General features: G+C 42.0%; 1 protein-coding gene across 1 annotated transcript; it reads right to left on the bottom strand.

Moving 5' to 3' along the window:
* Positions 1-1,480: 1,480 nt before the first annotated feature.
* Positions 1,481-8,809, bottom strand: LOC129678535 (C-type lectin domain family 6 member A-like). Its single transcript, XM_055609390.1, has 6 exons — positions 8,785-8,809; positions 8,143-8,232; positions 6,612-6,713; positions 4,069-4,220; positions 2,776-2,888; positions 1,481-1,622 (listed from the first exon to the last, which is right to left on the bottom strand). Exons 1-6 carry the CDS (start codon positions 8,807-8,809, stop codon positions 1,481-1,483), a joined length of 624 nt encoding a protein of 207 aa, XP_055465365.1.
* Between the last annotated feature and the right edge of the window lie 906 nt (positions 8,810-9,715).

Raw genomic sequence — 9,715 nt, 5'->3', positions numbered from 1 at the left:
TCACCCTGTCAAAGAGTGCCAACCCTTGACACTCTGAACTTATACTCTGCTAAGCTTCAGACAGGAGCCTGTCAGAGTTGTCCTCTGAGAGGCTCTGCCCATCAGTACCTCAAAACAGATGCTGAGGCTCACAGCCAAATGTTGGTCGATGCCTTGGGGAATAGTGGGAAGAAAGACAAAAGGACTCAGAAGTGACAGGAGCTCCACAAGAAAAACAACAGAGCCAACTAACCAGGACCCAGAGGCGCTTGCTGAAGCATCAACTAAGAACCATGCATGAACTGGACCTAGGACCAATATGTATCAGATGGGAAGTGTAGGCTTCCTCTAATAAGGGTCCTCTAATAAGGAAAGTGGGGCACTGACACAATTGCTAGATTTTGATCACTTTCCCCTGGTGGGACTGCCTTGACAGACCACAGGGGAAGAGGACACTTTTAATCCTGATGCAACTTAATCAGCTGAGGTGGATTGAAAAGGAACTCCCTTTATCTGAGGAAAAGGAGAGGGGTAGGGAGAGAAGGTGGGACTAGGAGGAGAAGAGGGAAGGGGCTACAAGGATGTAAAGTGAATAAAATAAATAAATGAGAAAAAAATTAAAAACTTTGATATCTATCTATATGCGTATTAGACATACTGAAGCATTCATCTATCCTAAAAATAACATCCTTTAGTTTGCAACAATTGATGGATGTAGAAGGTATTTGTCTATGGGAAACAACTTAAAGAATACTTACTAATGTAGAATCTCACTTATAAATAATGTCTGAAACAGTAAGTCTCAGGAATTAGAGCAAAGAATATTTGATTGCAAAGGGCTGGGTGCTGGGATCTCTGACATGTTGATTTCTGCCTGCCCAATAAAATATAAGTAAATAGTGATGATCCAAGGTACAATAGAATGATATAGTTAACACTGTCCTGTGTATCTGAGTTCTCTTTAAAAGATCACAAGTGTTTTTAACACACACATGCACACACACACACACACACACACAAAATGGCAACTATGTTAAATAATGATGGGTGCTGATAACTTGCTTTGAATGGTTATTTCACTATATATATATATATTTCAAGCCAGACACTATAGTTTAAATACATAAATTTTATTACTTAATTTCCTGTCAGTACAGCTAAATGCAAATTAAGAAAGAGAAAAAAACAGATAAAATTAGAGAACATACCATACAATTGTATAAGTCAATAAAACCTTGAGGAGTTGGCAGCAAAACCACACATGTACACAAAAAAGGTCCCTGTGTAGTACCTGAAATGAGGAAAGTTCTAAGCAAAAGGGCATTTTATGAAGAAGTAAGTGAAAGACTATACAAGTTATTTGTGGGCCAGTGTTTTCATAAGCATTACCATTTACTGCATACTTAAATTCTGTGGAAACCTCTTCCACATGAAGGAATTTCTAGGTGTCTGTATAATGCTGGATAACAATTCAATCCCAAGTCCATGGAGAATGTATGAGTCAAAAGTATATTTTCTTCATCTTACAAACTGACTTCTGTTTATAACTGCAAGGGAGGTCATTCCAGCCCCATACAGGTGTCCAGTAAACTAGGGTAACACATTGCTCTTCCTCATTGTTGGGCTCACCTTTGTGCCAGAATCTGAAAGGGAGGAAAGAGCATCAGGGTGTTTCCTGCAATAATGCTTGAAAAGAGAAAGCAAGAGCAAGCAAGCCTGAGCATGAGGGTGGAATTTGGGGAAATCAGATTGAAGTATGTACAAATCAAGCTTTCTCCATCACACGTATCTGACATTTCCCTTGATAACAGGCCTAAATTACTCAATGCAATATCAGTGTGATGCTTAAATTAACTGTTCTCTCAGCACACACCCCAGGAGACTGTTAATCCGTGGTGATATGCTGAAAAGGTCTCTCCTTATTCCCGTGTATTAATATAGTATCCTTCCATTTTACAAAAGAACTGTATTAGAGGCTGCAGAACTAGGTGAACTCTCTAGATAATCTACATATTTCTACCATCAAGAACAAATATTTTAAAATCCCGGATTCCTAGTTTCTTCTCTGAAAATTGAGAACAATAACCTCATATATATTTTTTTTTCAAAACAAATATCAGGATAGAATATGAGAACATACTGAAACATTAGAGTTTTTAAATAATTATAGAAATATAAAACACAACAATATGAGAGTTGGGGGCTTTTAATATGTGAGAAATAATCATTTATGATCTGGACATCAATTTTGATTATAAATATATAAGTGAAGGCTGGAGAGGTGGCTCAGACATTAAGAGTGCTTGCTGCTCTCTCAGAGAATGTGAGAGCTCTGCTCCCAACACTCGTATTGGTGAGGTCCTATCACCTGCAACCCCAGCTTCAGGGGAGCCAACACCTGCTTCTCAGCTCAATGGACACGCACATACACATGGCAGACACTCACATACACACACACACGTATACACAAATAAAAATAAATTAAATCCTATTTTAAAGGGATAGGTGAGAGGCTGAAAGCATGATAAAATACATCTATGTATATGGACATTCGCTGGATGCTCAGGCTACTTATCATTCCACACTCTACAAACTCAACTCCCTCATCTCTACTGGGAGAATTAACAATGTCTGTCACACAGGACTCTTGTGATGAGTAAATGGGGAGTAAAAGTAACTCCATCCCCAGAAGTTACACCAGGAGTGAGCTATTCTAGTTCTATAACCGAAGCTGGAACACCCTCAGTTCTCCTCATGTACAGGTCCCAGGACTCCTCTAAGCGACTCTAGACTCACGTGGCACTCTCATTGTATGGTGTCCCATCAACCCATCGCCACTGTCGATGACCTGGATCCCGCAGCCCTATAAAATAACCAGCATCAGTGGCCAGGATCCTGGTGATGAAATTCTAGAAGGAAAGAAAGATTCAGCTTTCAGTCTGGATTGAAGGCTTCTTTTTCTGTTAAAGGATTTTCATAAGATCTTTTAAAAATTATTTTTTATTAAAATATTATTTTTATATTAATTACAGTTTATTCACTTTGTATCCCAGCTGTTGCCCCCTCTCTCATTCTTTCCCAATCCCACCTTCCCTTCCTCATCTCCTCTCATGCCCCTCTCCAAGTCCACTGATAGGGGAAGTCCTCCTCCGTTCCATCTGACCCTAGCCTATCAGGTCTCATCAGGATTGGCTGCATTGTCTTCTTCTGTGGCTGGAAGGCTGCTCTCCCATCAGGGAGAGATGATCAAAGAGGCAGCCACTGAGTTCATGTCAGAGACAGCCCCTGTTCTTATTACTGGGGAACCCTCTTGGAGAGTGACCTGCCATGGACTACATCTGTGCAGGGTTCTAGGTTATCTCCATGCATGGTCCTTGGTTGGAGTATCAGTCTCAGAAAAGACCCTTGTGATGCACCTATGCAAATACATAAAAATCAAATCCTAGTTTATATCCGTAGGCCCTTAAATATTTTTCAAATTTTAAATAGAAAAGACACCCCCCCCTCATCCCCTGGAGTACCCATTTTCTCTGGCTGATCAGGACACAGGCAAACTCATCACTCATATTTTCATGAAACTGGAAACAACCTCTGACCATCCATAATAAATTCTCATCTCAGACTCACTCCCCACTTTTCTTTACCAATACCATTTTTGAAAGTTGTGCATGAGAGAATTTTCCACATTTAGTCATTCTCCATTCATAACTTCAGATATTTCATTTCTGGTGGTTGGTTGTGATTCTCTCAATCTTATCCTGTTTCTCTAAAACCTCCTCTGTTTTAGGGAGGAAGCATTTGACTATAGAAAGCCTTAGAATGCTGGAATCTCAAACTGCTCTTTCAAGAAGAAACATTCTATCCTACCCTCCACCTTGTGTGTTGTGTTCCTGGTGCCATGTTTCTTTGGGGGGTTTTTTAGGTCTACTGAAGGGGAAGCAGGTGTAGAAGGCAGAGAGCAATCTTTCCTGTATATCTGGTGTAACACTTTCTGCCACAGCACCAACACCCACATCAACACAACTCCCTCTTAGGAAAAAGAGGCAGAGATCAGGCCGAGCCCAGGCCCCACTCTCTCCCAGGGTGCACCTGTTCTTCCGGGCCGTGGATCACCAGCAGATGAGCGCCCATGCTGGAGCAGTTCTCTTCACTCTCGTTCCAAAATGTTATGTCAGTGGAAATGAAGTAGCAGTTAGAACCAAATGGCGTCCAGTTCATTGGGCAGCAGCTCCAGACTTTGTCTTTGGGGGAAGAAGGAAATGGAAGTGCTAGGTAATAAAGTCGTTTGAAAGGCTGCCTGAGTGTAGAGCCCACGTGGAAGCTGGGACCCTCGACGTCTCCAGATACAGCAAGGAGCTCCTCACCCCTCATGTACCGAGCAACTCAAGTCTATCTCCACCGATACTAATGTCAGGGCCTGTTTGTCCTTCTGTGGTGCTACCACACAACAAAACAGAAAAACCGAGTGTAAAGGACATCCAGACTCGTAGAACATAATACAAAACAGTTTGGGTATATAAAGAATAGAACATGTGACACCAATAGCCAGAAAATGTCGTAATGTATATGTAGTATGTAAACAATCATGTCACTAATCATGGCAGCAATATTCTGACAGAGATGTTAAAATTAGCCCTGATAAAAATACTTCACAATAACCAGGCACCATGGCACACCCCTGAAATCACAGCATTCTGGGAAGCAGAGGCAGGCAGATCTCTGTGAGCTCAAGGCTAGCCTGGTCTACCAAGTGAGTTGAGGACAACCAAAGCTACACAGAGAAACCCTGTCTCAAAAAAACCAAAAACAAAAACAACAACAACAAAAAAAACTTCACAAAAATATTGCAAAGGTTCTAGAAATAGATCTAAATTAGAGTGCCTCATGAAAGTAGAAAAAAAAAGAGTAAATAAAATCTAATAGAGTGTTTTTTAAATGAAGTGGTTATAGTAGAGTAGAGGTGACAGAAAATTCAGTTAATTGGAGAAACAAACCAATAGAAGCTGAACTAAATAACAGAGGCAAAACAGAAACAAGTGAATGAATATTAAATAAATAAAATAATACAGTCTCCCCTCATAATTTTAATGTGCCTATACCAAATAAGAGAGAAATGAAATATATGAAATAAAACAAAGAATTGAGAAACACATCGTAGCAAATATGCATACATTCATACGCTCGTAATCCTAAGTGTTTGTTCAGAAACGAGGACTATCAAAGAGATGAGCAAACAGCTAACAGTGGATGAGATGAAGGATGAATGTCCAAAGCATCAGTGTTAAGCGGTGGACTGAGATTTACACTTGCCGGGGTGAACACAAACAAGGCTCAGACAACAGAGAGTGTTGTACACCATTACAAAGAACGTGGGCAAATACACACAAACACACTGTTCTGTCTCTTGAGAAACCTAACCCACTATTCCACCACAGTGTGAGCTACGTCTGGCGGCATCCTTCCAAAATGATACTGTGGAAAATGGAGAAAATATGTTTTTAATTTTTTACATATAATTATAATGTAATAATATAATTTTTGTACCTTTTCTTCTTACCAATCCCCTGCAATGTTCCCTCCTACCTTCCAAACTCATGGCTTAATTTTATTGTTTTCAGAACTATAGGCAATTATTAACTGCTGAGAGAAGGAGAATGAATCTTCAGGGATGAGCCCCCACATTGGTTACCCAATACCAAGATAAAAGATGATTATATGACAAGGTGCCGGTTTGAGGGTTTGTGTGTGTTGGATGGGTGTTTTCTTCCTTTGGTTTCTATTGCCTCTCTGGTCTTCTGGTCAGTGTCCTGTGATTGAGCAGAGGGTCTCCGCCTGAGTTGACAGCTGAACCTCTGGCAGCGGGCATGGCCTCTTTTGAGCATGGCGTGTCCATTAGAGCCGAGGGCTGGACAGAGTGGTGAAGAGGGGAGTGGTGTGGAGGGTAGTGTCTGGGGTGCACTAAGAGAGTGGAGGAGGTCCAGGGCCTGTGGTCTATCTGACGTTCCGGCGGACGATGTGTCCACTGGTCCAGCAGTGAGTCTCAGCCTGCGTGTGTCTACTCTTCTTCAGGCTGGTGTGGCCTGCAGGTCAGCAGGGGAGAGTCTCTGGGGTTGGGGACAGGCATGGTGGAGAATTGTGTCACTGAGAGTGTTCCATGGGCAAGCTGCCTATCTGTTTTTCTGGCGGGCATGGCCTACGCTTGCGTAGCGGATGTTCACCTAAGTTGGCGACGTTTCTGATAGATTCTGAGGTGGCCTGTCCTGGGAGGTGGGGTCCACGTGTACATTTCCATCAGACCAGAATATCTGGTGTGTATGCCTCCATTTGTCTCCACACGTCTTGTTTGTGAAAAGGGTTCTATTATTCTAATAATTCTCTAGCTTCTACTTTTTTCTGAACATCTCCGCACAGTTGCTGTTTCTCAGCTCACTTTATATATTGTATATAAAGAGGAAATAAATAAATCCCTTAAGGAAATTGAGAAAAAGAGAAGCAGAACACACACACACACACCACACACACATATACACCACACAAACACACACCACACACATCACCCATACACACACACACCCTGACACACATGTACCACACACACAACACACATACACACATGTACACACACTACACACCTGACTCCATAGTGCCTACACTGACGCAGCTGATCCTGGAAAGATTTCTATGACGTTCAGACAGTCTTCTATTGGGGTTGTCCACGGTCAGCTGGTAAGTCACTGTGAAGAAAGAAGGGAATGAGCACCCCTACACCCTGGAGCTTCATGTCCTCTACGTGGGCCAGGACAGTGCACTTCCTCTCCACCTCCCCCACTTCTCCAGGCAAACGCACTGAAGCCCAGACCAAAGTATTGCTCCCCTGTATTCACTTACATCACTCATGTCTACAGCTCTCATTTGCCACCCCCCACACACACGCACACACTTTATTTTCTGGGACAAACATCAATTAATCAAAAACCCCCGTATCAGCACACTGCCACAAGTTCTTCACTGTGACCTGTTGATTCACCAGGGTCCGGCTTCCTTTATTTGAACAACTTCTTAGCAAGAATAATGGCTATGTTACCATATCCTAACCATTCCTGATTGCAGGTAGGAGTTCTTTAAATATCTGGAGACTTTTAAGTGAGATGGATATGATCAAGATACATTGTGTGTAAGTATGCAAGTTTCAAAGAATAAACAAAAATGATTTTTAAGTTATCATTTTGTTCATGAGTGTGCATATTAAACAATGTTAACAAACACAGACTTTCTGCACTATTTTAAAGGAATGGTTCAACCTTTCCAGTTCCTCTTTTATGACTTAAACTTCTGTTTCTTCCATATCCTTAACTACCCTACCCTGCCCTCTTAGGCCTGGCTGTGCCAATTAGAGCAGATCCTGCTTCAGTGAGAATGATGTCTCATGGCAGATGTGAGGCACTTGGCATAAGTCACTCCCACTCCCTCCTGGACTGTGCAGTGACTACTGTGACCATCTCCACAGCAAATAGAGAAGCAGACTGTAGACCGCAAAGGACATCATCAAATCTTCTCGCACAATAGTCTTCAGATATGGCTTTGTGGGCAGATGAAACAGGGCAGGAATGTTTTATCTTCTCAGTCTTCACTATTTAATTTGGTTACATTTTACTCTCGTATTGAGAAAAAACAATCCCAAATGAATCAAAGCCTGTAAGCTGCTGACATTATGAAATGCTGGAGATGAACTCAGAGTGGAGAGAAGCTGTGACCAGAGAATGTGATTGTTAGTGAGCCCAAGGCTGGAAGACACTGGTACAGACAATGGTTATAAATGGCAGGTACTAACAAAGCTAAGTGAAGGAACCTTAGAAATCTCAGCGGTCAAAAGACAAACAAAAAGTAATTAGGAAGAGAAGTTAAGGAAAACATGGTATTGCATGTAAGATTTGACATTCAAACAAACAAACAAACAAACAACAACAAAATAGAGCCCAGCACTTGGGAGGCAGAAGCAGGCTGATCTCTGAGGTTGAAGTTAGCCTGGTCCACGAGGTAGTACCAGGACAGCCAGGACTACACAGAGAAACAAAAACCAAACCAAACAAAGCATCTCCCGGGAGTCTCTGTGGAACTGACAAAAGAGTTCCCAGAAGAGACACCAGTCAGTGAAGACCTTACCCACACAGCTCGCGATGAAACAGGTGCTCAGGAGGAGAATGGAAACCACAGCAACTGACCAGAGTCTCAGGGTCCAGTAGACTCCCTTTCCTGTGAGAGAGCAAGAAGGGATACTCACCACAAGACCAAAAAAATCAGAGCAATGACTAACCAGAGAAAATGCTCAGAGTAATTATAAATTTAAAGGAGGGAAAAGCTATAAGAACCCTAGAATAAAGGACCAAATCAGCTATGAAGCCAACACACACATACAAAGAGAGACATCACACACACATCACACTAATGCACATAAAACAAACACAACACACACAAACCAAACACAACACTACACACACAATGTAGAAAAGTCTCTCCCAGGCACCTGCAGTTTCCATGTCCTTACACTTGCTTTGTAATAACCACATTCTTACACTGACGTCCTAACCTTTTAAAATTTCCTTTCAGTATTTGGTTTCATGTTTTTTTCAAGGGCTTCTGGCTCTGAGATATCACACTTACTTCAAATTCCCGTAGGTGTGCTGTCTGGCTCTCTTCTATGCCCTCAGCCTGCCCACTTCTCTGTGTCTTTACCCCAGGCAACTCCTCCTCACACCACACATGTCCACTGTCTCCTCCTAAGTGAGACAGGGTGGCTCACCTCACCTCGACGCTGTCTTTCCTGAACCATTATTTAGGTTTATTTTCAGAGGGTCACAGTCTTCTTGAATCTGTCTCTCCGTGATATGAATCAGGGACCTGATTCTTTCCAACGGGCCAGAGCTCTGATCAACCTCTACACATTCTCAGCTAAATGCCCCAGAGATGGACAACGCTGCACACAGAAAAGCTACTGTGGGAACAGATGTCTGGTGATTAAAGGCACTGGAAGAACTCTTAAAAGTCTTTTAAAGAAACAGGAAATTGAGAAACACACCTAAAATGGTTCCTGAAAACTCTGACAAGAATATTCTTATCACTTGCTCAGTTCCTGATGTGGAAATTTCTTCCACCTCAAAATAAATTTATCTATAAGCCTTTTTAAAACTAAGTGTTCCTTACAAAGCTTTATGCGGGTTATTTAGGTTTTTATAAGTCCTCATTCTTATATTGAACAGGGTTCTGGGAAACAGTAAAAAGTCTGATTGGATGGCTAGAAGTTAGTTGTTATGAATTAAGGTAGTAAATAATTAGAAGTTCCTGGAAGGCCGGGAGACGGTAAAGCCGTTGGTGGGCTGGCAAGCCTGAGGACCTGAGACTGATGCCCAGAACCTACCTAGAAATGTCATGTGTGATGATCCAGTGATGGGGAAGCAGAGACAAGTGCATCGTGGGAGCTTCTTGTCTATCCAGTGCAGATAATTGATGTTTGCAATCCATCAGAAACCGTGCCTCAAAGAAAGTGGATCGTATTCCTGAGATTTTTTCCCCAAGGTTGTCCTTGAATGGGAAAAAAGGGGGGAGGATAAAAGAAAAACATGACTGTGCCTAAGGGTTTGAAGTCTTTATTACAGATATCAGGGAGAGCACAGCCAGAGACATCTGGAATGATTCAGAGTGAACCAGGCCTTGCTCAGAGAATGGGAACCAGAGGCAA

The sequence above is a fragment of the Psammomys obesus genome, unplaced genomic scaffold (assembly GCF_907164565.1).
Source record: "Psammomys obesus unplaced genomic scaffold, mPsaObe1.curated_primary_1811, whole genome shotgun sequence".
NCBI classification, from domain to species: Eukaryota; Metazoa; Chordata; class Mammalia; order Rodentia; family Muridae; genus Psammomys; species Psammomys obesus.
Note: the sequence above shows the minus strand (reverse complement) of the source record. Positions and strands in the feature narration are given on the sequence as shown.

Excerpts from the sequence above, each read along its gene's own strand:
- LOC129678535 (XM_055609390.1), bottom strand. The coding sequence starts at position 8,809 with ATGGTTCAGGAAAGACAGCGTCGAG. Across the intron at positions 8,233-8,784 it reads TCAGGAAAGACAGCGTCGAG|GAAAGGGAGTCTACTGGACC; the intron begins GTGAGGTGAGCC and ends GCTCTCTCACAG. Across the intron at positions 4,221-6,611 it reads TGTAGGCACTATGGAGTCAG|ACAAAGTCTGGAGCTGCTGC; the intron begins GTGTGTAGTGTG and ends CTTCCCCCAAAG.